The sequence below is a fragment of the Lycium ferocissimum genome, chromosome 7, assembly GCF_029784015.1.
Source record: "Lycium ferocissimum isolate CSIRO_LF1 chromosome 7, AGI_CSIRO_Lferr_CH_V1, whole genome shotgun sequence".
Classification (NCBI taxonomy): Eukaryota; Viridiplantae; Streptophyta; class Magnoliopsida; order Solanales; family Solanaceae; genus Lycium; species Lycium ferocissimum.
The window spans coordinates 34,150,084-34,177,691 of record NC_081348.1 but is presented as its reverse complement, the minus strand read 5'-3'; the positions used below and the strand labels follow the sequence as shown (position 1 = coordinate 34,177,691).

The 27,608-nt window shown below is 36.9% G+C and overlaps 1 protein-coding gene across 5 annotated transcripts; it reads left to right on the top strand.

Annotated features, from left to right (window-relative positions):
* The first annotated feature begins 152 nt into the window (after window positions 1–152).
* Window positions 153–27,608, top strand: LOC132064552 (DExH-box ATP-dependent RNA helicase DExH7, chloroplastic). Of its 5 annotated transcripts, none has more exons than XR_009416579.1 (34): window positions 153–446; window positions 1,922–2,024; window positions 2,128–2,321; window positions 3,210–3,263; window positions 3,683–3,839; window positions 3,911–4,320; window positions 5,070–5,288; window positions 5,933–6,044; window positions 6,677–6,859; window positions 7,467–7,546; window positions 8,362–8,484; window positions 8,903–8,989; window positions 9,671–9,771; window positions 10,584–10,641; window positions 10,808–10,873; window positions 13,181–13,263; window positions 13,377–13,560; window positions 13,894–14,040; window positions 14,139–14,240; window positions 14,748–14,900; window positions 16,374–16,478; window positions 17,415–17,555; window positions 17,665–17,754; window positions 17,859–17,915; window positions 19,049–19,132; window positions 19,461–19,559; window positions 19,635–19,775; window positions 21,066–21,136; window positions 21,936–22,005; window positions 22,813–22,905; window positions 23,162–23,374; window positions 23,486–24,017; window positions 24,843–24,935; window positions 26,408–26,432. XR_009416579.1 is itself a non-coding variant. In XM_059457568.1 (34 exons), the coding sequence occupies exons 1-34, from the start codon at window positions 153–155 to the stop codon at window positions 27,392–27,394; spliced, it is 4,365 nt and encodes a 1,454-aa protein (XP_059313551.1). In that variant the 3' UTR covers window positions 27,395–27,608. The 5 variants fall into 5 exon arrangements, 3 of the variants coding, with proteins under 3 accessions (XP_059313551.1, XP_059313550.1, XP_059313552.1); XM_059457568.1 differs by lacking the exon at window positions 23,486–24,017 and adding an exon at window positions 27,317–27,608 and having other exon boundaries at window positions 3,686–3,839; window positions 26,408–26,530; XM_059457567.1 differs by lacking the exon at window positions 23,486–24,017 and adding an exon at window positions 27,317–27,608 and having other exon boundaries at window positions 26,408–26,530.

Below are 27,608 nucleotides of genomic sequence, written 5' to 3'. Positions count from 1 at the left end.
TTGGGCTCACAACATATTATCTGGTCCACGACTAAATTCGCTCTCCCGTCAAAACTCTGTTCTCTCACTGATAAAATCTTCCATCGCCATTATTTCTTCTTTCACTTTCACTTCAATCTCCCGCCCATTCATATAGTTTCTATTTATAGATTATGGCACCGAAGAAGAAACCTCAATCATCCAAAGGCAAAGGCAAAGGTTCTTCTTCTTCTTCTTCTTCTTTTTCTTCAACAGGTCCCAAATTACAAATATCTGCTGAGAACGAGAATCGTCTCCGACGACTTTTGCTTAATTCCGGCCGGTCCACACAATCTCCGGCGACAACTCCGGCAGAAGATGCTCTCTCGAAAGCACAGAAAGCCAAGAAACTTCGTTCTATATACGAAAAGCTTTCTTGTGAGGGCTTTTCTGATCATCAAATTGAACAAGCTTTATCCGCTCTCAAGGTACACTTATCAAGAATCAAAAAAAATTTAATGCTTTTAATATTCTCCTGTTAACTGATCAATTTCATCAAAGAAAAAAGAAATTATCTTCTATTTAACTGTGTAATTTCAAGAAAGCCCGCATGTAAATATGCATATACAAGACACACTTATGTAATTTCAAGAAAGATCATGTTTACGTTACTACGTATACTCTATTTGGTACTAGATAGTTAGTGTTTCCTTTTTGGTTATTTGGAGATATATTCAGTCACAATCAAGAATGTCCCCACTCACAAAGCTTTTAAATTTCTCCCGTTAACCGATCAATTTCATCCAAGAAAAAGAAATTATCTCCTATTTAACTATGTGCATCAATGTACATGAGACACTTATGTAATTCCAAGAAAGTAGAAGAGTGGTAGTTTCAAGAAAGGTCATGTCTACGTGTACTCTATTTGATGCATAGATAGTTAGTGTTTCCTTTTTGTTTATTTGGAGATATATTCAGGCTGTATATATGCCAACCATGTTATGTGCATTATATAAAGTATACATGTAAATATACAAGACAGACTTATAATTTCAAAAAAAAAAAGAATATACAAGACACTTATGTAATGTCAAGAAAGTAAAGTCTGGTAATTCCAAGAAAGGTAATTTCAAGATAGTTAATGGAGTTAACTGTAGTTTAAACAAGGCGGAATTAGTAGTCAAGGCCTTATTATTTTAAGAAAGAGGGGAAAGGTACGAACAAGAAACTGTTGAAGCTAGCTAAGTGGGTGTGAATGAGAAATGGAGGGAAAAATAAAATAGAGGAAAAATAAGATTTAAAGCAAAGTCCTTTTTGGAAAGAAGCTTTGTCCCACATAGGTGGTGGGAAGGAAAATAAGTGTGCTTAAATAGAGAAGCACTTCTTCTAGCTCTTAAAGAGTTGAGAATAGGGACTCCCTTCGCGCCGTCGTCGCCGCTCGGCTCGGATACTGTTTTGTCATTTTATTTTTCTGGTTTTATTAAAGCATTGTTTCGTTGTTTGAACATTCTTTTACTAACGTCATTTGTTGTTTTGAGCACAGTTTGGATAACAGAAACCACCTTTTGTCTCCACTTACAATACTGAATGCTTAAGATTATCTGTTTAACCAATCAATTTCATCAAAGAAAAAAAGTATCTCGTATTTAACTGTGTAATTTCAAGAAAGTCCATATATATGCATATCATGTTATATGCAATATATAATATATACTCATATATACAAGGCAGACTTATGTTATTTCAAGAAAGTAGAAGTGTGGTAAAATCAAGAAAGGTCATGTATACTTATACTTTATTTGACACATGGATAGTTAGTGTTTCCTTTTTGGTTATTTGGAGATATTTGTTTTTTTTTGTTTTTTGAGAAGGTAACAGTAGGTTGTTTGGAGATATATTCGGTCACAATCTTTGTGCTGTACTGTTTCTAATAATATTTACCATTTCAAAAAATATTACTTAGGAGAGAGCCACGTTTGAAGCTGCGTTAGATTGGCTATGCTTGAATTTTAGAGGGAATGAGCTTCCTCTGAAGTTTTCAAGTGGTACTTCCCAATTGAACGAAGGTATTGATGAAAAAGATTATGTTTAATTTCCAGAATTGGCGATAGTAGGGAGTTTTACGTTAGGATAAAGAAGTTAAGTTCATGATCATATGCATTTTGGCAGGTTCTGTTGGTATCATATCAACTGCTCGAGAAGATTGGGTTCCTTCAGCAGATTCATCTGTGGCAGAAGTTAAAGATGAGAGAATACCTAAAGTTTCAGTTGTGCCGAAGGGTCGAAGTGATAGTGAATCTCTACGTACAGTTGAACGTTCACAGGCTGATTGGATCCGTCAGTATATGGAACAACAGGAAGAGGTACTTCTACAGTTCTACTTGATACTTATAGTTCGACTGACAGGTACAATAGGTTCTGTGGTCAAACTACTGCAGTGTATCTGATTTCAGCTTTTGTGAATTATCTCTTTACAGTGAAAGTAAAAGGTAACTGAGAAAGGTTCTGCACGGGAGTGCATATGCCTAGTTAGTTACTGCATGCTTTACACTTCTAACTTATTTCTTGGTTTCACAACTAGCTGTTGTCTTAGAAAAACTTAATTAAGATACATGATAAAGAATTAGGGCATGATGCCGACTCCCTCCTAGATTCATCATTTCACTTGCTCTAATTTAATCTATATACTTTTTGCTGTTTTTGGTTAGCTCCCGGGCTGAGTACTGTAACAATGTAGGAGCTAAATCTACTTATCTTTGTAATTTTTGCATCCTTTTGATGCCAGCAACGAAATGGCTTATTTCATTAAAAAAAAAAAAAAAAAAGAATTAGGGCACGACCGCGTAGTCCTGACTTAGTTGGCATTTAGGAAAACAGAGAATATGTTGTAGGAGAGTGTCATATTATCAAAATCAGTATCTGAAGAAACAACAGTACAGTATGTCATTTGAGAATTTTAGAGAAGCCAAAAAAGGCAAAATATTCTTCCACAAAAAGACAGGGCACTTTTCACAGTTGAAACAAGCAATTATTTCTGGTTGAGAGTCACCTTTTTTCCAATCAATGCTCTATGCAGTGTAGGATATGGCGGCTAGACTTTGTGAAACTCTATCTTTAATCCCATTGGTATCAGAAACAAATCACTCTATTTTCTAATCTTAAAGTACCCAATATTATAAATCTTAAAACCACTGAAATTCAAAGTGTATAGTGCTGAATACATACATTCTTCTTTTACTATGCATTTGCAGGATGAAGCTGAAAGTTGGGAATCTGGTTATTTTGACGATGGTTCCCTAGAGCAGGTAAATCTCATGGAACTTCTTCCATGTTTTTACACTAATAGAGCATCATTTCACATGATTTGTGTTACACAGACTCTTTAGTCATGACTATCTGATGATGTAGGGTTTCCTTTTACCGGTATCCATTGTCCAGTTCATTATAATATGTTTAGGCTTTATATTGGGCGAGTAGACATATGGTTTACATTCTTCGGAGCTCGTACGGCTATTTCTCTTGCGGGAATGACCTGTTTATTGTAAAGTTGAATCTAGATATAGTAACAGTTAGTTCCTTAACGCATTTATCCCTTTTTCCTGTTGTTGCAAATTGAATTTTGTCTAATCAGAGTAGATATAAGGTCTATATCCCTCAAAGACACTTGTTACTCGAACAATCTGAAAAGCATCCTACTCTCCTCGATTCATGTTTTATTTGTCAGCAGGTTCCGCGGAAAAAGCGTAGTATTGAGTCCATTGTCCAAGAATTTCATACTGCAAGGCTGGAAGCTATTCATGCAAAGGAGCGCGGAGACAAAAAGAGCCATGAACAAGCCGGCCGAACCATTCGGAAGATCAAGCAGGAGATATCTGCTCTAGGTGGGAAAACTTTCGATATTCCGCTTTCATTCCATTATTATAGCAGGTTTAACATATAACATCTATAATAGGGCTATCGGCTGATATCCTGGAATCTGCACATGAAAGTGCTTCGAACCATGCAGTACTGGACATGTCCCCAGAGAAACTTGATGTTGATGATGTTACTTTACACAATTTCAGAACGTCGAATATTTATGAACAGGCGAATATTCATGAACACGAGATAGAAATAGATGAAAAGGTAGCTGTCAATAGCAGCTCTAATGAATTCACTGAAAACACTCCACCAAGTGTTCCTATAGATGACGAGGTGGCTTCAGGAGGAGCACCAGAAGACGTAGAGCTTGGTGATTTCTTATTTGAAGAAGATTCCTCTGCTGATGTGTCGTCTACTATACTAGAGCTGCAGAAGAAAGAAAAGATGAGAGAATTATGTAGTCAGAAGAACTTAGAGAAGTTAGAAGGTATATGGAAAAAGGTAAACGTTTGGTACCTGATCTTACGAGTTAGTTGTAAACTTATACCGTAGACTATGATCTAGAGCACCTCTTCAGTTACCTAAAAAACAAAGAAGATTTAAAGCTCCCCTTTTGGTATAAAGAAGGATACAATAGGATAAAAGAGCCTGGTCAGTAGTTGTAACTTTAATAAGGTAACCTCTTCTCAGTGGAAGGAAGTACAATTTCATTGTTTTCCTTTTCTGTGTAGTTACTTTGACAGAATAAGTTGTAACTTATTTCTATGTTTTTTAGTTGTGAAAGAACCGATAGTGTTATTACACTAAAGGGTGTGGCGTAACAGTTAATGAAGTTGGTAGAAACCTAGAAGACCAGGGTTCAAATTCCAATAGAGACAAAAGATGCTAGGTGATCTCTTCCAATTTGCCTAAGCCTTGGTAGGCTGAGTTACCAGTGCCTGTGTTAGTGGCAGGTAGTAGGTATCCCGTGGAATAGTCAGGTTGGAGCAAGCTGGTACAGACATTACCCCGTTATACAGAGAAGGAACTGATATTTTTATTTAGGTAAACTGATAAGAAGGTTAATCTACGATGAGCCCGTGTGGACCTGGTCTGCATCGTGAAGTTAAACCACCCCCTCCACTAACAAAATGTGATGCAAAATGTGAATCATGGGAGACTTGTGTCGTCCCTTTTCTTCTTCAGGTCTTCTTGCTTTTGTTCTAAAGTTCTTGTTCCTTCCTTAAAAGTGACTGTTGGCATAATTACAGGGAGATCCACAAAAGATTCCAAAGGCTTTTCTTCACCAACTATGTCAAAGATCAGGGTGGGAGGCACCAAAGTATGCGAAAACACCTGGAAAAGGAAATATTTCAAATTACTCAGTCAGTGTAATGCGCAAAGCCAGTGGGAGGGGTAAGAGCAGAAAAGCTGGAGGGCTAGTAACAATCGAGCTTCCTAGTCAGGATCATACTTCTTCTACTGCTGAGGTAATGTCTAATGCTTTGTTGATACTGTTTTGTATTTGTTGTAAGTCCATTAAAAAGAAAGGAACGCGAGGTTAATGATAATTGCAGTACTACTATTTGGTCGTTACACAACGTTTCAGATTGTGGGTGTAAGATGGGGGAATTGCATGTATTCACATGAAAATAGGATCGTGTTATGTATCCCTTTGTTTCTTGTAATAGCTGTTGAATATGTTTAGCTATATCTATATTGTTTGTCCCTGTCCCCTCTAAAGCCTTACGGTTTCTTCCTTCGGATAGTCCACATAATTGTTTGCCCATGCTCTGTTTCTCCACTCTGTTTCTATCACCTATCTAAGCCATTTCACCAACCTGATTAAAAAGAGCCCTTATCACAAAATTCATGATCTTTGTTTCAGGAAGCAGAAATCTTATCAATTAGCTAAGAATTTGTCTTGCTTAAGCATATAAAATAAATTGGAATTTGCAGGGATATGTTGTAAAAATACTTGTCAGCTTTTTGTTAGTCTGCTAAGATTTTTGTCTTGAAATGTGAATCTAAAACACCATTCTCAAAAAAAAATAAAAAAAAAATAAATAAAAAATAAAAAAATTTGTGAATCTAAAACATAGTTCTCTTCTTTTCTGAACTGTGATTTGCTTAGGATTCACAAAACAGAGTTGCAGCTTATGCTCTCCATCGCTTGTTTCCGGATCTCCCAGTTCACATGCCAATTACCGAGCCATATGCATCACTTATTTTGCAGTGGGAGGAAGGTGATTTTTCTTACTTCTCGTGCAGTCAAATATTTAATATTGATATTATATTAAGCATCTTGGTAACTCAATTTTATACTTCACCCTGATCAAACTGGTCTCTTGTAGCCATAGATCCCATAATTGTGTATCCAATCTTTTTACTACAAACCTTGCATTGATAAAGAGTGCTCGTTTTTCATTGATGAAAACTTTCATAGAGGGTGGAAATAAAAAAACTTTCATGGAGGTAATACACCCATAAAGCTTGGTCCAGAGGTAAAACTAATGCTACAACTGCTATGAAAACAGGGAAAAAAGGGGAATTTATTAAAAAGCATCCCACGAAAATTATGTACCTGATAAAAGAAAAAGAATCCCATGAAGAAAGATCAATCTCTCCAAGATGTATTTCGAACCTTAGAAATGGTTTCGCTGATGTAGGCAGCATAAAGATGCAGAAACAGTTGTTCATGTTTTAGCTTGTTGCTTGTCTTCTTTCTTTTCTGTTAGTTTTTCTTTCCGCTGATCTCTCAGTGGTTGTACACCCTCATTCACAACCTGCAGAGCCCGAGTCTGTAACAGTTAGATTTGCAAGGTCTGATCTGATATCTCCTCCTCTTTCATGTGCATGGTGGTCTTTATTGGGACAGGTGATTCCGTGAAAGATATTGTGGATGATCAAGTGGAACGAAGGGCCTATTTTGTGGATTCATTACTAGACGCTAGCAGTTCAGAAACCATAACTCATTCTGATGTCTCCAATAATGCTATCGAAGAAAAGTTTTTAGAGCCTCACACCACAAAAGATAAGACAGCGGCTGCTGATTTTACAGGTGAAGTATGCTTATGGATTTCTTTTCTGGGTTGCATCAGGAAATAACTTCAAAATGTGACCTATTGTCTTAAACACTGACAAATGTATGAAAACTCTTATGCAGCTGGCTTTGTTAGTTTTGAACCTTTTTTTTTGCTTTATTTTATTGATTTTGTGTCAACCATGGACTTTTTTTAAGTAAGGCTGCTTTTCAAAGCATTGCTGATAATAAGTCTTTAATATTTGGTGATTGTGTTCATTAGCTGGCTATAAAAGATTTATTCTGACGTCTATTGCAGTTCAATTTGTGCCCTTTTAGAGTAGATTGTTTTTTCATTTTTCCTTCTTTGGGGAAGATATAACTCATAGGTAAGAACAGCAAAATAAGCGAACTAATTGTTTCGTGCGGGGGAAAATGAAAAGTACCTCAAACAGATAATGCTTTCTGTTTGGGTGTAGGTTCAGCATTGCCCTTAGGGAGGGCTAAAGGGTGAGTTTAGTTATTGACTGTTACAAGATCTTGTATTCCTGTTAGTTTTTGCTGGTTTGGAGGCATTTGGGAGTTCACTGCTCTTTCAGAATGTAAAAGGTGGTTTTGCTGACTAATCTCTTTTGTTTTTCTGCAGCCAAAAATCCCCGTAAAGAAGCAGAAAGTCTCTCTCTGAAAAAGGAACAGGAGGGGAGAAAGAAGCTGAAGAAGTACCAGGTCAGAGTCCTGCTAGTTCTATACTATTAAAATTATGTGGCACTGTGGATGAGATTGTGTTGGTGCTGCTGTAACTTTAAGGCAATCTACAATGGAGTTGTCATTCATTTTGGGCTGCTTGTTACACTTTTACCTAGCTATATAGACATCACAGATGAATAAGACACATTTGAATGATCGAAGAACTTGAAAGATGACAGTTTACCCAAAAAAAAAAAAAAGAAAAAAAAAGAAGAAAAAGAACTTGAAAGATGACACTAAAAAAAGGTAATAAAGATCCTGAAGATAGAAGAAAAAGAACCAGAGGGCCCTAGCTTGGAGCCGCTTTTCTTTTTGTTTTGTTTTTTGCGGTGGGGTGGTGGTGGTGGGGAGGGGTGTGGTTGTGGAGGAATTTGAATTCTATTGCCAGTTAGGGTTGATACTATTTGTTCTTTACATTTTTTAGTTTTAACCCAAGCGGTTCTTTTTCGTTTGGTTATAGAGCTTGTCTGCAGCTTGCTAAGCCTAGGTCGGTTTCTCGCCTTTTCATGTTATTTTGTTATTTTGGTAGAGCTTTCATGACTAACAACTGACCTGGGGCAGTTGTTCGCTGGGACGCTGAGGTTTCAGGTTATCTGCATACGCTGTAATGGTGGTTAAAGTGTATCCATCCTTACATCATGCACTTCCGTCGGAGTCATTACATAGCAGCTTTCCTTATTTCCCACTTTTCTCTTCATAATTTTGATTTTTTTTTTTCCTTTTTATCATTGATGTTATTTTACCTCTCTGTCTGCTTTAATTTCTGAAGATATTTAATTATGTTCTCCGTGCAGGAAATGTTAAAATCACGGGCTGCCCTTCCTATTGCTGACTTAAAAGGCAAGATCCTGCATTCGCTGGAGGAGAATGATGTTTTGGTCATTTGTGGGGAAACAGGTTGCGGGAAAACAACTCAGGTGTTGAATTCTTAAATTTTGTCTTTATATGTACCAAATCACTTCAATACTGTGTTGAGGTGCAGCTTTCACTTTTGTTTCGGCGCTACTAATTATGTGCTTTGATCCTGTTCTTATACTCTTCGGAGAACTTTCTTTCCCTTGTTTTATTGCAATGATCCTAGCTTGACATGTTTTGTGAAATCAATCTTTTTCCAAATGGGAATATCAAATCAGTGCTTCTATTTTCCAGATAGTGAGCTGTCGAGAAGATCCTACACCTAAACAGTTGCTAGTAAATAAGTCAGCAGAAATTGTTCCGAAAAAAGCTAATTGACTTAAGAAATTAATCAAGATGGTTTCTATTGCAGTGGAGGGTATCTTATAATTCACATTCGTATCTAGAATCATTGAAATCTTACATTTTGATTTCTTGTAGGTCCCTCAATTTATACTGGATGACATGATTGAATCAGGACGTGGGGGACACTGTAACATTATATGCACACAACCAAGGCGAATCGCGGTCAGTGCTACCATCATTACCCATATATATGCCTGCACTGACTGAAACACTGGCTCTGGAATTCACTTCTTTAATTGTCTGTTTGTTTGATTCAAAATAAAATGTAATGTTTTATATGCACCTGTTCTGCTGACTGACATTCTCAACTTCTATGACTTTCACGTACCTGCCAATACTTTTGCAGCTTTTAGCTGGTTGCAACTTTATCCTACCTTTCAATAGCCTTGTTTCACTGGGGATGAAAAATTAAGAATTAATGTTGTAGTTGGTTGAATTGTAGCCAAAATTTATTAGTTGGATTACGGTGAAGCACTGCAAGTTAGAAGAAGTGTATCACATCAAGGACAAGGCTAAATTGAACTCTTGTATATTGAACCACCTACCATATTATATGAAGAAGCCATTCATATTTGAAGCACACATGCATGGAATTCAAAAATTCGGTTAGATAAGTTTTTCTTTATCTTTTTCTTGGGGGAGGGGGAGAGAGATGGGTTCTTATCATCCACTATGAGAGGGATCTTTAGGTTGACTGCAATAGCTGAGCTAAGATTGGAGGCTTTTCCTCTTCAATTTTGTTGAGATGTCATTAGGCAATGCTTCCATCTTGCTCTTTACACCCACATATCTGGTTTTCTCTCACTTAACAAGATTTGCTGATTGTCATTTTCTCTTTGCTAGGCTATTTCTGTGGCTGAAAGAGTTGCTGATGAGCGTTGTGAATCTTCACCAGGTTCGAGTGAGTCCTTGGTTGGTTACCAAGTTCGCCTCGATAGTGCAAGGTATTGCTTCTCAAAGTCTTCATTTATAAATGGATACAGAATCACTTGTCCCCCAAAAAAAAAAAAAAAAAGGGGGGGGGGAATACAATTTGCCCTTCTGCAAATCGATTTATATCACTTGTTAGTGTCGATAAAGCTACCAGGGCTTAGTAACACCAGTCTGTTATCTCTACGTGGCTGGATGTATGGATTGTGCATTATCATTTCACTTGGTTTGTGCATAATTAATCATTCGATTACATTAAACATGTTTTAATCAGGTTTACCATGCATGATTCACGGGAGTAGTAGGAATACAAATAAGACATTGCTCATTGGATCTGAGAAATGGAAGAATGAGCAATGGAAGGATTTAGGTGTTGAATCTTGCGATACTCGGGTTCAAATGGATAGCCAATGTTTTTTTTTTTTTTAAATTTTTTTAACCATGGATAGCCAATGTTGTGCATAATGCTCTGCTACTTTTACAACTCCCACCATGATCTGCTTTTGTTTAGTTGGAGATCTAATTATTCCTGCTGAGTCATGTTTCCTTAGATTTCCTTGAGCATTGCAAACCTGTTTTCACTTAGCTTTTTATGGGTCTGGTTATCATCATATAAGGACATAGGAATCTCACATCAGTGGTCTACGTCGAATAAGTATCCTTTTATATTCGTGCTTTAAAAACTATAATTATAATTGATATTGAAGTATGATAATGATTCTGTTTTCTCTTGTTATTATTATATCAAAACATATGATAATGATTCTGTTTTCTCTTGTTATTATTATATCAAAACATCTTTTATTAATTTTTTATCCTCTTTTAGGAATGAGAGAACAAAGCTCCTCTTTTGTACAACTGGCATTCTTTTGAGAATGTTTTCAGTAAGTCACCCACTAATTATTGCATGCTTACTGACTGCAGTGTTCTGCGTTTTGAATTTGTTTGTCATAATAACATACTTTGCCCAGTTTACATTTTTTTTCTTTTAACAGAATGTCAAAATATTAGCTAATATCTTTTGGTGCTGTTAAATGTATTATTTTGCAGGGAAATAAAAACTTGGCTGGTTTTAGTCATATCATTGTTGATGAAGTGCATGAGAGGTCACTTCTGGTGAGTTTTTTGTGCACTGCATGACATGTGTTAATGAATTGTGGCGATCAAGTATATTCAATTGTTAATTAATTGCGACTACTCGCTTATCATATTGATCGGGCTATCAAAAGATTATCCACATGAATATGAAAGCATGTTGTTTAAATTTTCTTGTGCTGATTCTGATGATATTAGTAGGTACCTACTTAATGGTGGTCGACTAGATATAGACCATTGTTGTTCGGTTGGTTACGAGTTTGAGGAAAGAGGAGAGGATAAACCAGGAAAATGCATGACAGTCTCAACTAGTATCCATCATGATAATTGCTTACGTCCATACTAAATCATGCTCCTTTCTGTTTCTGATAAGGTAGATAACTTTTTTTTTTGATAAAATATCTCGTATACAAGCAGATACCAAAAGGTCGAGAACCTACAGGAGAATATGATCTCCCCAAAAACACCCATTTTTTACAAATTGGAACCTCATGGGTGCATTGAGAGAGGAGAAAAATGAGAGAGTAATAAAAGAGACAAGACAAGAGTGACTATTCTCTTTTGAATGCTCTCGTATTTCTTTCTTTTCATAAGACCCACACGAGTGCTAGTGGGGCAACGTATCATGCCCTTTGTCTTCTCCACTTCGAAAGGCCAATTAAGTAGGCCTCCTTCACTGGATTCGATTGTCGCCCATTGCATCTCGAACCATCTTATGATCTCTCACCATAGGCAAGTTGCCACCTAAAAATGCTAGAGCTGTTCATGTCTTCGCTCGTTTTTTGCACATAAAATGTGAGCTGACATCTGTAATTTTCCTTTCTTGCTGCAAACCGAGTAAAAATTGCATACCTTTCTGGGCGGCCGTGAATCCAAACTGACGACTGCAGGAAACCTGGTCCATACTGACTATAGGAGCATTCGATGATATGATTTTATGAAGTACCATACTTGTATGTATGGATGACTGGGTGACTTTTTTAGAGAACGATATTTCGATCCAGGTGTTGCCTACTTTTTAGTCTACTTTTTGCGTGGTTGCCGGCAAGGGGTGTGATCTTGACAGCGGAAAGCCTGAGAAAGAGGAGGATCACTTCTGTTAGTTGGTGTTTTATGTGCAAAGACTCGGGCGAAGATGTAGACCACTTACTATTGCATTGTAAAGTGGCTAGCTGGTTATGGCGGGTGGTCCTTAAGTTGTTTCGATTGCAATGGGTGACAACCGGGCACAGTGAAGGAGGCTTTGCAAAGTTGGACGCACATGAGGGGGAAGAAGTACAAGGGCATGGAAGGTGGCCCCTTTAGCAATTATGTGGGTTATTTGGAAGGAGAGAAATAGGAGGGTATTTGAAGGGGTGGAACGAGATTTTGTAAAATTGCAAAGTACTCTTTTGTCTCTAGTTTCCTTTTGGTGCACTTATGAGTTCCCTGTTTGTATAGAGGATTGGATCTCTTCTGTTTAGAACCATTTTTTGGGTGTAGGTTCTCTTCTCTTAGGGATACGGCTTGTATACGGGGTTACCCTTTTGTTAATAAGATTATTTACATTTCAAAAAAAAAAATGACTTACCTTATTTTAAAAAGCATACTCAGAATTACTAACTTGACAAATTTGGAAGAACTGCACATGGCTATGAATTCTGTAAAGAAGTAATCAAATGACTTATACTTCGTTGGGCATTATGAGAATTGGAAAAATGACCGTTCGCTGCTGCATATTCTTTCAGAAGCACTTCCATTTTTTTCATTTGGTTGGTGTACTACAGGTGTTATTGCTGCCAAATTTAGGCACACAGAGAAGCTGCTTCCTGACTGAGCCACCTGTTTCTTACTAGACTCCATGACAGTCTGACTCAGACTTCAGCGAGATGCTTATACTCCTTGTTGTTTCTGAAAATATAGCTTTGATGTCACACTCTTCGTTCTGCAAATTGTTGCAGCTATAGGCAAATGCTGAATCCTCTTGTTGGACACCCCATGATATGCCCTTTATTCTAGTAACGGAAAGGATGACTTTCTTTCTCGTCTTTTGTCACATTCATTTAATTCTGAAATCCTGACTCCTGTGTCTATAATAGGGTGCCATTATTCTCATCTGCTTGGAGAGATAAGCTATGGTTCATTTTCATTTTCATGAGAACCTCTTTTTATCCGCTCACTACTCACTAGATGACTAGGACCATCAAACTGAAGAGGGAAATAACTCTTGCTTGCCGTGGTCTACTTTTATATACTAGCAATATCTGGTTCTTCCTCTTTTTTTGTTGTATATTAATGGATAAATTTGGAAACTAGTTGGAATAAAGACTAACCTCTTTGAAAAAACAGGGTGATTTTCTGCTCATTGTCTTGAAGAGTCTCATCCAGAAGCAATCTGCCCTTGGTACGGCAAAACTGAAAGTTATACTCATGTATGGTTTGATTTCGTTTATCAATATCTTGCAGCCATTATCTTGTTCTGTGTCCTTTTTATATTTATGAGTATTCATGGAGGAATTTATTCTTTATTTTACACATTATTTAGGTCTGCGACAGTAGATTCACATTTGTTTTCTCATTACTTTGGTGACTGCCCTGTACTTACTGCTCAAGGCCGAACACATCCTGTTTCAACTTACTTTCTCGAGGATATTTATGAGAGTATCAATTACCGCCTTGCATCTGATTCTCCTGCTTCTTTGAGCTATGGGACATCTACTAGGGAAAAGGTATTTCTGTTTACCTGCCTTGATTGATATTTTAGATGGACTCAAAATTTGAAATTGTCTTTCTTTGCCAGATAATGCTCTCGTTGGCATTCCTGGCTTCTGCTTTGGAACTGTCTTAAAGTCTTCATACCAGTCTTTACTTTTAGCTGAACTCATTTCTGATCAAAATCAATTATTAGTTAAGGAATAGATCCTGAGAAACCATCATGAGTGCTCTAGTATTGGCTTACAGTTGAAGTAGATCTTCCTGTTATTGACTTGAAGTTCAGTATGCTAGCTTTTTGTTTATGTAGCTCGAGAGCTTCTTATATCTTTCCAATTGGATGACTGCAGAATGCTCCTATTGGCAATCATAGGGGGAAGAAGAACCTTGTTCTCTCTGCATGGGGTGATGAATCGTTGCTGTCTGAAGAATACACAAATCCCTATTATGATCCCAGTAATTATGAAAACTACAGTGGACAAACTCAAAAAAATTTGGTAATTGTTTCTTAAAAGTGCCTCTTCACTGATGCTAATTAAGATCCTTAAAACTTTACTGATAGAATACTGTGATGAACCATCTCTCACTATCTCAGAGGAAATTGAATGAAGACATTATTGATTATGATCTTCTCGAAGACCTGGTATGCTACATTGATGAAACATACCCGGAGGGTGCTATATTGGTTTTCTTACCGGTAAGTTCATAAATTTAACACTTAGGGTGTGTTCGGTGTGAAGGAATTTTTTTTCCATGGAAGATGTTTTCCAGGAAAATAAGTGGGTTTCTTACTTATTTTTTTGTGTTCGGTACGTAAGCAAAAAATATTATTCTAAAAGAATTTGTACATAATCTAGACAAATACTATGGGAGGTGGGGGTGGGGGTAGGGTGGTGGGGATGGGGGCTACGTGGGTGGAGGTGAAGACGAGGTGTGTTGGAGGGTGGAGAAGACACAATCAAGGTGGAATGCCGCTTGTGGAACTTGTTTTCCCTACTTCCACTATACAAGTCGTTTTTCTCATTTTTAAGGAACTTGTTTTCCTAGAGAAAATGTTTTCCAAAATTTTGACCAATCGAACATGGGAAATTGGAAATTGTCCTCCATACGGAGCACACCCTTAATTGTGTTTTGATTTTCTCTCTCGAAGTTTTATGGCTGCATAGAAATGGAAAATTGACTTGTGAATTGTATTCTGCTGAAGGGGGTTGCAGAAATACATACCTTACTCGATAGACTGTCTGTCTCCTTCCAGTTTAGTGGACAGTCTTCTGAATGGATTCTTCCTTTGCATTCTTCTGTAGCATCTGAGGATCAGAAAAAAGTGTTTATGAGACCTCCAGAAAACATCCGTAAGGTAATGTTTTCTATTCAATCTTATGTTCTTTTGTTGTAGACGATTATGCTATCTGATTCCACCGTGTGCATCTTTTCATCTTGAATTTGGGTTCTTTTCCCCATGTGCTTTTTTTTTTGTCTTTCATGTGTTGGTTGTACAGTGTTTTGTGTTATTAGTTTGCATCATTGTCTGAACACAAGCAAATCAAGTAGTTACTCTCTCAAGGCTAAATGCTTACTTTCTTCATTTAGCTGGTGTAAACTAACTCCTGTAACTAGCATTGAACACTTTTTGAGTTTTGCCAGCTCTTTAGCAGCTTAATTTATTTTTGTATTAGAGCTGACAACTCCTCACTTTTGTAACTTTTTGCATCTTCTTGATGCCAGCAATGAATTTTACTTCATCCCAAAAATAATAATATTAGAAGATGGGAAATTGCTGTTTCCCTCTGTAGTGCAGGAGTTTTTGTTGATGATTTTTCAACAATGATTTGCCCCTAAAAAATGCTTAAATGGAACATATGTTTGGGCTTGCAAATTGCCTTTCACCAGAATAAGCAGTTGGATCTCCTTTTGCTATTACACAAACCAACTAGAAGGGTTATGAAGTCTATAGACTCTTAGCTGAGACAGAAACTTCCTCTCTCTACATATCCTCTCATTGACCATGCAAGTTAATGCTCTAGTTGCTCTTGCAAATCTGTCACCATAGATCTTGTACTGATTGTTAATACCCAAGATTCACATTCTTTAATTAAACCTGTACGATGAAGCAACAAGCTTACTGTATTCATCCTCGCAGCTACTACTTTTCAGCTTTCGTTGGCGATTTCCATTCAATTTGCATCGAAACCCTTTTCCACTGACATAATTCATGTATAATCTCAAATGATATGATTGGCACATTTATCGTCTGCTTGTGTGACTGGCACCTGAAATGCTGACTGGCACCTGAAGTGCCACATGATATAATAGACTTCAATTTACTCTGCTTGACATCCATGCCATCCTTCTATTGTTACTATTACTTATCTTCATAGAGAGCCAAGAAAGGCCAACCTTTCCTGATGTTATTTAGGATGAAGGACTGTGTCAGGAAATTTTGAAGGGTCTCAAAATGATGTGTAAGGTCTCTTAAAAATTGGAAGTTAGTACTTAAATTTGAATCTGAAAGCTGCACCAGCGAGTTTCTTCTCGAGAGTCATTCAGCAAGAACACATTTGCAACCTTGTCTTGCATGATAATGCAGAATGGAAGGGTCCAACATGGGAACGGGGTTATTTTGTCTTATTGCAGATAATGCAGAAAATCATCATATCTGTCTAGATATGCATGCTCATCATTTACTCCATGTTGGACCATATTCAACTTCAATTGGTAGTTGTACGTGGAGTCTGAGCTTCTCAGTCTTCACCAGATTTTGCCTACTTTCAAGTGATTCATTCATTTGCTTATTGTTTCTGTACTTGTCTTGGTAATTTACCTCTTTCAGGTTATAATAGCTACAAATATTGCAGAGACTAGCATAACCATAGATGATGTGGTTTATGTGGTTGACTGTGGAAAGCACAAAGAAAATCGCTATAATCCGAAGAAGGTTGGTTTTCTGCTCTCTTTCATAGAAAATAACAAGGCTGATTATCTGAGAGGAATGTTGTCTCAACAAAAAAATGCATCTTATGTTGCATGTTTGCTGTTCTGGACTATAATAATTAATATTAAAGGCCCTCCCCCCCCCCCCCCCCCCACAAAAAACACACACACACACAAAAAAACAAATGGCTTCATGCTTCCACATGAATTATATCTAACAGTTGAAATATTTTATTTCATCTACTTTTTTAGATTTTTCAAGTTCTGACTCGTAATACAAGTGTTACGACTACTCCATCTACATAATGGCTGCTGCCTAGCGGTACTTCTATAAAGTGTGCATGTATCCATGGAGTCATTTTCATTCTTAAGTTTGCTCTGTCATATTTAGATTTTGGTGTGTGAATTAGAAATTGGCTGCAAAGAGCATAGCGATTTGGATAGAAAAATATTTGTCCACAGATGGCTATGACTAGGTCTAGAAGCATCATCAGCAGAGAAGTTTCAGCTCACACATGTATTGTCATCTCTGTTAGCTAAAATAAAAGCTCAAATAGATATATTTCTTTGGAAACTGGTTAGCCAATGAAGTGGTTTTGACAACATCGAAACCAGAGAGAGGACAAAATTGTATTTTTGCTTGATGATGAGGTTAAGGCATGATGACTCTTGTATATCATCTGGTTATCTAAATTGGGCTTTCAGTTTTGAATAAGTGAAAGGTCCTGGTCCTTTATCATGCAATATATCTGCTAGGCTTTTCTGGATCCAGCCATGAGCTTCTGATTGCTGAGCTTCTAAATGACATGATTTACTTGTTGTTGGGACCTTTGCTTTTATGTGTTTCATTTAAAGATATGTCAATTCTCTTTGCCTTTTGTCTTCAGAGTCTGGTTCACCAGTAATCATGTTTGCTATTGTGTAAACTTCTTGATTTTAGAAATTGTCGAGCATGGTTGAAGATTGGATATCTCAAGCTAATGCAAGGCAACGTCGAGGCAGAGCTGGACGTGTAAAGCCAGGAATCTGCTTTTGTCTCTATACTTCTTACCGATATGAGAAGCTCATGCGGCCTTACCAGGTACAGGGTATTAGTGGTTTTTTCTCGTTATTCTATCTAGTAGTTCTGTTCTTCGTTTCGGATAATCCTCTCTCTTACATTGGACTGATGTTTAGTTTGACCTTGGTAGATCCCGGAGATGTTGCGGATGCCGTTGGTAGAATTGTGCTTACAAATCAAATTGCTATCACTTGGAAGCATAAAGCTATTTTTGTCTATGGTGATTTTATCTTCTTTTTATTTTAATTTTTTTCTGATGCAATTTATGTATTTTGTTCTATGGGTTCTCTAATTCATTTTTATCTTCCCAAACTGTCTTGTTAGGCTCTTGAACCTCCGAAGGATGAGGCTATTATGTCAGCAATTTCTTTGTTGTATGAGGTATACCCCGTGGAAATTAATCTGTCTTTTTGTTTCTTAGCATCATGATTTGCATATGTTATGATAACGACATCATCAGTCAACGGCAGGATAGGGAAGTTGAGCTACTCTTCCAGGAAGAATAATTTATAAAAAATGTTGATGAAATATCTAAGAAGAAATTTAAATCCTTCACTTGGGAGATCTATTTACATAAAATATTTCTTTTCTAGTGTTGTGGTGTTTACACACCCTTTGGTCTTTAAACAATAGAGTCTTCACATGGGAGATCTGTTCACATAAAATATTTCTTTTAGTGTTGTGGTTTTTACACCTTTGGTATTTAAACAATAAAGTCTTCACATGGGAGAATTATTTACATAACATATATCTTTTCTAGTGTTATGGTTTTTACATACCCTTTGGTCTCTTTCATTGAGAGCGTCTAGTTACCTAATATTTTTGTCCCTCTGTCTCAGTTCTTATGACACTTTCTCTATAATTGAAGCGTCCTAAACATTTGAAGACTATCCATTTCTAGACAACATTCTCAACTTTCAAGAATTCAAAATCATGAAACTGATCACTTTTTAAACTTCAATGCGATGTTTTCTCTATCAAATTAACTTCAGAACTAGTACTAGTATTTTTTCTTTCTACTATCACTACTATGAAGTAAATGCTCATGTTAGCATGTTAATTCTTTATATAATCACATGTCTTCATATAAAATGGGATGGGTGTGTAAGGTATCAGGACCCATACACTCTACGAGGTCTTTTGTAATTTGAGACATCTGCTGTTGTTTCATAAATGGACTTTTATATAAGTTTCTACTATGCTTCATTTGTATTGAGGTATATATTTGTCATGTCTTTGGATGGTTCCATTTCTGTGGTACCATTGATAATGTTCATGCAAGATGGTATGCTGTCTTGCATAGCTTGGTTTGTTAAATGCAGTGCACTTGCACTTGTTCGTTTCCTAAATTTTCTTTTATACACATTCTTTCTTCTTATGTATATAAAAAGTACATTCCTACCTTTCCATGTAAAAGGTGCTAAATCGCAATACTGTTTGTCGCATGAAGTGCCAGTTGAACTGCACGGTGCTGTGCTTTATGGTGATAATCTCATAGTTCAATTCATGTTCAGGTTGGTGCTGTTGAAGGGGATGAAGAGTTAACTCCTCTCGGGTATCATTTGGCGAGACTTCCTGTTGATGTGTTGGTGGGAAAGGTATTTATGTAATTATCCCCATTCTTCAACATCTTATATATTTCCCGTTACAACTCTAATTCACAAACTTTTTTTCGAAAAGGTCAATGATTCTTTTTAAATTTTTTTAATTAAGGATTTCTCAAAAAAATAAAAAATAAAAAATAATGATGGAGAAATCTCTTGTATACAAGCAGAATACTAAAAAGTAGAGAATTTACCAAAAAATATGATTCTCTACAAGTGACAATTTTCAATATGAATTAAAATTTCATTGGTGTTCCAATTGTCTGGCTCTTTGAGCTTTGTTGACCACTATTGTGTTATATTTTTCAATGTGGAACTGTAGATGCTGTTATATGGTGGAGTATTTGGCTGCTTGTCACCAATTCTATCTATTTCAGCCTTCCTGAGTTACAAGTCTCCATTTGTTTATCCAAAAGATGAGGTTTGTATCTTCAACACTTAGAAGCTTCGTTGATGTCTATATGGAATTTAATTTCGTATTGACATGCATATGCAGAGGCAAAATGTTGAAAGAGCCAAGTTGGCACTTTTGGGTGATAAACTTGGCTGTGAAACTGACTCTGGCAGTGGTAACTGGCAATCTGACCATCTCCTAATGATGGTAGCGTATAAAAAGTGGGAGAAAATTTTGCGGGAGGTCAGTGATTTACTAACTTGCAACCGCTTATAAAATAACTGTGTATATTTTTTGATGACTGAGAATCCCAAGAGCAGTGAACATGGTATGAATCTGGGTTGATATTAAGCCGGTTCCTCTATCCTTCCCCACTTAAATACCAGGCTTTTGTTTGTGACAATGTTCTAACCCTGCCGCAAAAATTGAAAGCTTTCCCCTGGGGCCTTAGCCTATTAGTAAAGAGTGTAGCTTGTGATGTGTGGGTTCCAACCCTGCCACAAAAGGAGCCTGGTATTTAAATTGAGAAGCGTAGAGGGGTGTGTTATTCCCCGAGTTTCAAACTTTGCACCTTTAGTCCTAGGAAATTTCTCGATTATTAAAGAAAGGAAGAACTAATTGAAAGTTTAGGTGTGAGTTGGCTTTTGCGATGGAAAACCTATGAATAATCATGATACTTTTGTTAGGGCTTGGTTCTTAGCATCTATAGCAAGTATTACTTCCTCCATCCCAGACAGATTTGTTGTCCTTCCAATTTCTTGTCAATTTCAAAACTTGTGTCCACTCCTACATTTTATATGACACAAGGTGTGGGGGATCCACTTATTACTCTTAGTGCAACTTTTTTCTCCTTTTTATTTCACAGAAATTGCAAAGTCATCATATAACCAACTGGTAAATAACTCATGATTTTCAACTCTGCTCAATATTTGTGCTGAGTCAGACCAAGGCTACTATTGTAGAGGATCAAAGGAGTAGTTATTTTGTCGCTTCAGATTGTTAATTATTAGTGAGCTGATTTCCAACTGTCATATATAAGAAGCAGATCACTGCTGGTAAGGGTGAACCATGACCCACTTTAATCTTGAATAATTTGGCTAAACAGCTTCTCTCTATCTATGGCTACTCAATGTTTACCACACTCCACAGAGATTTACCAAAGAATATTGCTTCTGCTCCTTTTTGTTTTTTGTTTTTTTGCTTCTTCTGTTGGGTGCTCCTTTGACAACAGACCAAACAATAATGTATTTTGTAGAAAGAGCATATTTTCTCCAGTGGAATTGTGACGTTCATTGTTAGTCGAATAAGAATAGTAGAGCCCTTGCGGATCAGATAGGCCGTTATTCCATGAGCGGACACTCAGTCTATTGATAAAATGCTTCAATGTATTTTAACACTTTTTACCTGTAAAAAAGTTAGTTTACAACAACAACAACGACATACCAAGAAGAAGTAGTTATTTACGAACGTTTAATTTAGGCATTGTCATTTTTTAAGCAACGCTACTGATGCAGTTCATTTTCATTCTGGCAGAATGGAGTCAAAGCAGCAAAGCAGTTTTGCAGCTCATATTTCTTAAGCAGTTCTGTCATGTATATGATAAGGTGTAATTTTTATTGCATACTAAATACGTCCCTTGTTATTGATCATCCCTCATTATGCTGTGAATTTAACCGTTATAATATCAATGTAAAGCTTCTCTAACAAAGGAAAAATATCACTTCAAAAAACAAAGAAAGAATATTCTGTAGTCCCTGGGGTACTATTTCCTACTCTGGAATGCCTGACTAATTTGGAAAGATATCATGTAGCTCAATTTTTTTGTAATTCAAAAGTGATGGTGGTGTTTTATGCCTTGGGGCTGTAGAATGGATTCAACTAATGGGATTATGGTTGTCATTGTCCACATTTTTATACTTGAATGGAAGCCAATACCTGATCCTTAATCCATTTCTGAAGTGAGAACCGGTAAGAATAAATTGCATATATAAGATGGGGTTAAACATGTTATGAGCAAATGTGCAGGATAAGAGGGAGAAAAGCAAAACCTCCTCCCCAGCAAAGAGCACTTCTTAATCCAGAATAGTCTTTACCACCATCAGCGTACACTACCTACCCGAATTATTTTTCACATAGCCTCCCAGAACTACTTTCACCATCACCATTTATCATAGTGATCATTGGCACCAATCTGCATGTTGAACTTATAATGATCCTTGAAAAAGTCCATGGAGGACAATAAGCAACAAACTCTGAAAAGGATATATACCTGTGGTTTGCGAAGTTTAGCTCTTCCTGAATAAGTCACTGAGCTGTGAGAATTATGCCTCCTTTTCCTGGTTACCTCCTTTTTGAGACCTCAAATTGTTTTTCCAACTGCTAATACATGTCTTATCGTGCCAGAGACATGAGAATACAATTTGGAACATTACTAGCTGACATTGGACTCATCAACCTCCCAAAGAAGTCGGAGGTACTTTTATTTCTAAGATGCCTATTTATCAAGTATGCATTATTAATGTTATGACTTGTGAGTTGCATTCTCATCCTTTAAATTGGATGGTAATAATTTAGTGAAGTTAATATATAAAATTGAACTATGAATTACCTGTTTTTTCTGGATATTTACAATGACGGGAACAATAAAAACACGGCTAGAGGTATCTTGAGGACAATGTTAGACCAGGTTTACTTCAAAAAAGGTTAGGATGTTAAGGATCTGAGGAACTGCAGTTGTATGTGTATTCCTAGACAACTCATTGTGGACTCTTTAACAATTTGCGTCTTGGGTTCATGATTGCAACTTCTAGCTATATTGTCTACTTATCTCATATGATTATTTCTTTCTGTAATTAGCAACAGCTTTAATAGCCCCCTTTTTCTGTCAAATTGGTAAATGTTTTCTTTTTGGTTCGTAACTTTTTTCTTGTATGGGGGGCGAGGTGGGCCTTGCGAGGGGCAGGGATTCTTCTGGTGTTTAGTCTGCAAAAGTATGACGCTGTGTTGTCACAGCAGGGAATTTCTTGATTTCAGTCTTCCTGGTTTAAGGGTGGCTTGATGGTTATCACTTCCCTCCTACTTACGTGCCAACTCTGCCTAAACTTTTGGACTTCAATATATTCATTCGGCTTCAATGGATTTATACATGTTTTCATAATAGTTAAACCTATAAAATTTACCAAGTATTTAGACGATTTAATTTCTCTCTCCTCTATCTGTGTTGTAAGTCATATTACCCATTATTATGGTGCTTTAACTTTGGAATTATTGTTGAACGCAGATTGATTGGAAAAAGAAAGAGAAGCTTGACAGTTGGCTTTCAGATATATCACAGCCTTTTAATATAAATTCAAATCATTCCTCAATTCTTAAGGTACATTAAAGATTAGCTTTCCTTTTTAAGTCACCAAGGCAGGTTTGCTATAAAGCTTATAATGACTTTAATTATCTCCCCAAGGGCACATGCAAGCTAATTGCATTTATTCAATATAGCAAATATATTAGAGGGTTTTGGAGGGGAGAGGCGGAAACAGAGAGAGAATGAGGGAGATTATTTCACTCTAGTTATTCTTTCTGTCAACTTACATCTTTGACTTGTTTGAATACTGATCCTCTATAAATGTGTCTAGGCCATATTGTGTGCAGGTCTGTATCCCAATGTATCTGCGAGAGAAGAAGGCATTGCTACAACTGCTCTTGGGAACCTAAAACAGAATGCAGGTCTTTCAGCAAAGAGTTACCCTGCGTGGTATGATGGAAAACGGGAAGTTCACATACACCCTTCCTCAATCAACTTTGACTTAAAAGCCTTTCAGTACCCATTTCTCGTCTTTCTTGAAAAGGTTTGCATTTCTTAATCTTATACTTTGAAAACCTAACATTTGATCTCTCTGACCTTATCTATGAATGTCCTCCATGCTTCCAATAAGTGTTGCTTCTTTCTGTCACTTTAGGTCGGAAGTGGGTGGGGAAAGAAATTCTAGGTGCCTTTTCTTGATGAAGTTTGCTGTTTGAACTAAACACCTTTCTCCCTTTGTTTGGGATAAAGAAAGAAATCTCAAACTAATTGTATACTCGACACTATTGCATTCATTTGTCCAAATACATCACATTTTAGCATTCAGGAACAGTTCCGTTAATGTTTTCCTATTAGACCTTGCAAAACCCCAAATATGTAAAACTGACATCATCTCTAAGCATCTTGGTGTGACTAAATTTTTGAATAAAGGGCACAAATCCTCTGATAATCACGTAAGCTGCAAGTGGCTTATGAAGAGCTCTGATCTATGGCTATCTATGGTGTATAGACATAACATACAGTCTGCAGTTAGAGGCTTATTTGGTTTTTTTTTTTTTTCCTGATGCAACTGATTATCAATCAGCCTCCAAAACCATGATAAGAGCTTTACTCAGAATGAACTTTTGCTTTCTAGGACACCGACGCTAACAGGGTGATTATGGTTGGAATCCGTATCTAGTGTGCAAGTGAGTCCTGAAAGAGTGTAATGCCAAATTCTATCAAGACATCAGGAAGTTGTTATAAGACGATGGAATCCTTAACTGCATGGTTTCTTCAACATCTCTATTGATAAGAGGATAAAATGATAGGAGCTGGGTTTACCCTGTGCGCACCCAAAGGGTAGCGGCTGCGGGTTCCCATGTCATCAAAAAAATGTTGTAGATTCAAGACATGATGCCTTTTTGAACTTGTGCCTTTTTGAACTACTCTATTGATAAGAAGTTAAAATGTTGTAGATTCAAGACATGATGCCTTTTTGAACTATAAGAAACTTTTTCAACAAATTATGCTCCCGAAAATTGAAAAAGAGACGCGAGCGTAAATCATTCGCGCGCTCGTATTTATTAGCGATGCATTGGAATTTCGATGACCAAATTCTCTTCCAGTGATGGGCATTCTAGAATATCAACTCTAATTGCTTATGAAGCAATTAAACAATTTATTCACCAAGTCTAAGCATGGACTCCGGTGAAGCTAATGGTGACTGACAAGCGTGCTGAAGGTTTAGGACTGAGACATGGAAATAATCTAATTGTTGTGATAGTTTTTCTAACACCTTGTAATGTGGAAGCCAAGTTTGGCTTACATTTCTATAAGATAACTGAAACTGTGTTCTTTTTCTCTTTGTGAATCCATAGCAAACATATTCAAATTGTTCAACTTAACTATCTGACTCAAATTTTGTATTGCAAAAAGTTTACTGATTTTCTTTACATAACCGATTTTTATCTGTAGTTATATATTTTGTTTCACCAATTTTTAAGAATAATTCATATTTGTGCTGATTTCAGGTAGAGACTAACAAGGTATTTTTGCGAGACACCACTGTTGTCTCTCCTTATACTATATTGCTTTTTGGTGGACCAATAAACGTTCAGCACCAGGTATCTTTTGTTTATGGTCATGCTTGCTTACCCTGCTTTTTCTTTTGCATAACTTGATAAGTTGTTTCTTATTTCTCAACGAGTAGTAGGTGTCTATTTCATTTGCCAAATTTGCTCAAAATGGTCACTCGAACTTTGAAGCATTGCACACGAGCGTTGTCCATCTTATGCTGTCTAGTGACAGAAGGGTAGGAGACTTAGCTGACAAAGTGGGAAAAAGAAAAGGAAAAGGAAACAAGAACTGTCGAAAACTGTGATTTGCTTTGTTGTTTATTTAGCATGGAAGATTGAGCATTTGTGCTACGAAATGCTAAAACAAACATGCTATATTGTACTCCTGTACCCCCTCCTTTTCGTTGGTTTGCTTTCCATGATTTTCGATGCAGAAGTAGGGTATTGCTTAGTTTAACCTGATACCCCCTTAAAAGGAGGAACATAAAGGCGGACAAAGTAAAACAGGTGCAATCACTCCCAAAGCAACCAATATAATTTTTGGGTACTATTGTTTGAGAGGATTTAGAACAGTATCTTACTCTGGAAACTGGTATCAAGTACTCCCTCAGTTTCGAAATGTTTGCCTGGTTTTAACTTGACAGCAAGTTTAAGATAGTAGAGAAGACTTTTGAATCTTGTGGTCTTAAATTAAAGATGTGTAGAATGTACCAAAATGTCATTTAATCTTGTGGTCTTAAACATGCCATGTGGAAAGTTGGAATTTAAGAGTTGCCAAAAAAGGAAAGATATTCTTTTTTGAACGGACTAAAAAGGAAAGTAAGACAAACATTTTGAAACGGAGGGAGTACGATTTTAGAAGTAGCATACTTCCTGATTTCCTTCAGGGGACATCTGATAAACATGTGAAAGTAGCGTACCTTCTAAATAGCACCCTCTTTTTTTTTTTTTTTTTTTTAAAGTGGCATGCAGAGCTTTCCTTTTGGCCTTTTCAATTTCAAAGGCATGATTCTGCGGAAAATTAAGTCAATTGCTTACCCTGCGTCCAGATTGGCCTCAGATGTTAGCAAGATCTTACCAATTCAGTTCCTGATTATTGCAGTTATATGCAGGAAAAAAAGGATAGAACCCATTACATGTGTTTCTCCATTAATCGTTTGCAATATACTTGTACTATTTGTCCTTTTTGAGGAATATTTTCTTCTTGTTGGTTCCTAGTCCTGTCTTTCTACCCTTTTTTTGTAGGATATTGCATATAGTTGTAATTATTTGTCTTTTTTGAGGAATATTTTTTCTTGTTGGGTCCTAGTCCTGTCTTTTTCCCCATTTTTTGTAGGATGTATGACCTTCTAACAGCATTACATTTTCCAAAAATTCATTTACACGTCTCATTACTCAAGGATAGGAAGTTGTAGACCACTCAATTAGCAGTTGGAGAGAAATTATTTAGTTCTCTTAATGAACCCCCTCCTGATTTTATCCTTTTTCCTATGTAATGGTGTGTAATTGTTTTTTTCCAGACTGGAACAGTTACCATAGATGGATGGTTAGAAGTTGCAGCACCGGCACAAACAGCTGTGCTATTTAAGGAACTCCGGCTAACTCTTCATGATATTCTCAAGGAGCTTATTCGTAATCCTCAGGTAGATGTTTTATCGTAAAATAATAGATAGTACAACTTGTTTCAGTACTAACATATACTGTTTCTTTCTGATTTATCAATGCACCAACCCCGATCATTTAACAAATCTGAAGAGATAATAGTTGATGTACATTGCATCTTTACATAACTTTATGAGACAAAGAATACTTTTCAAATTTTAATCACTGCCAGCTCAGAACCTAATTGAGAGGTGGGGATCCCAAACTACTGCCCTGTTGAGGGAATGGTGTGCTTCCCCTTTGGCACTTGATCTGCTCCTTCTGGGCTATTCCTACAAAAAGTTAGTATGTCTTTCCCAAGTTTCTCTCCACCAGGTTCTCTGTCATTGACGTTTGCTAGTAGGAGACTCCATATGTTTTGGCTACTCGTGAAAAAAGATCCTTAGATGTTCCTATCCAATGTCCTCTCCGCATGTGCTACTGACATTTCTCTGAGACTCCACTTCCTTTGGCTATTCCCTCTTGAACGTAAAATTAATACATGCCTCTTTTCTGTTCCAACAAAGAAAAGGTTCTGCACAACCTTCCTCTGTGAAACGGAGTTCTCCCCCTTTTATACCCACCACTATGGTAACCATTGGCTCAAGATTCTAAACAACTTTAGAGGCACAGGGGTCCTTTCATTGTTTTAGACTTTTGGGCATTTGCTTGCATATCATTTTTCCTCTTTTTTTGGGTGCCAATAAATTTCTTTTCCATTCACATGTTCAGCCCTTTAAACCTTTCTTTTGGATTGATATGAATTCTTCTGACACTTCATATTTCAGGCTTCCAAGGTGACTGATAATGAAGTTCTCAGATCTATAATCCAATTGCTATTAGAAGAAGATAAACAAAGAAAATAACTACTTAGCCTTGGATCGGGTGATCAATCCATGCCCACACAGAGCAGAAACACCTAGGAGCTCAACCTTTTCTACGGTTACATAAGGAAACTTTCTGCTATTGAGGGACTGTCTGGTTGCTGATCTCTCCAGGATCAGGTGGACACAAGGAGTGGGACATAATTTGTTCTTTGCTTAATTAATAATGAACCATCATGCATGTTGGTTCTCGCTA

What these genes read in the sequence shown, in the direction of transcription:
- LOC132064552 (XM_059457567.1), top strand. Translation starts at nt 153, where the DNA reads ATGGCACCGAAGAAGAAACCTCAATCATCCAAAGGCAAAGGCAAAGGT. An exon ending in TATTTTGCAGTGGGAGGAAG is followed by an intron (nt 6,045 to 6,676) that starts GTGATTTTTCTT and finishes TTATTGGGACAG; the next exon opens with GTGATTCCGTGAAAGATATT. An exon ending in AGAAGCTGAAGAAGTACCAG is followed by an intron (nt 7,547 to 8,361) that starts GTCAGAGTCCTG and finishes TTCTCCGTGCAG; the next exon opens with GAAATGTTAAAATCACGGGC.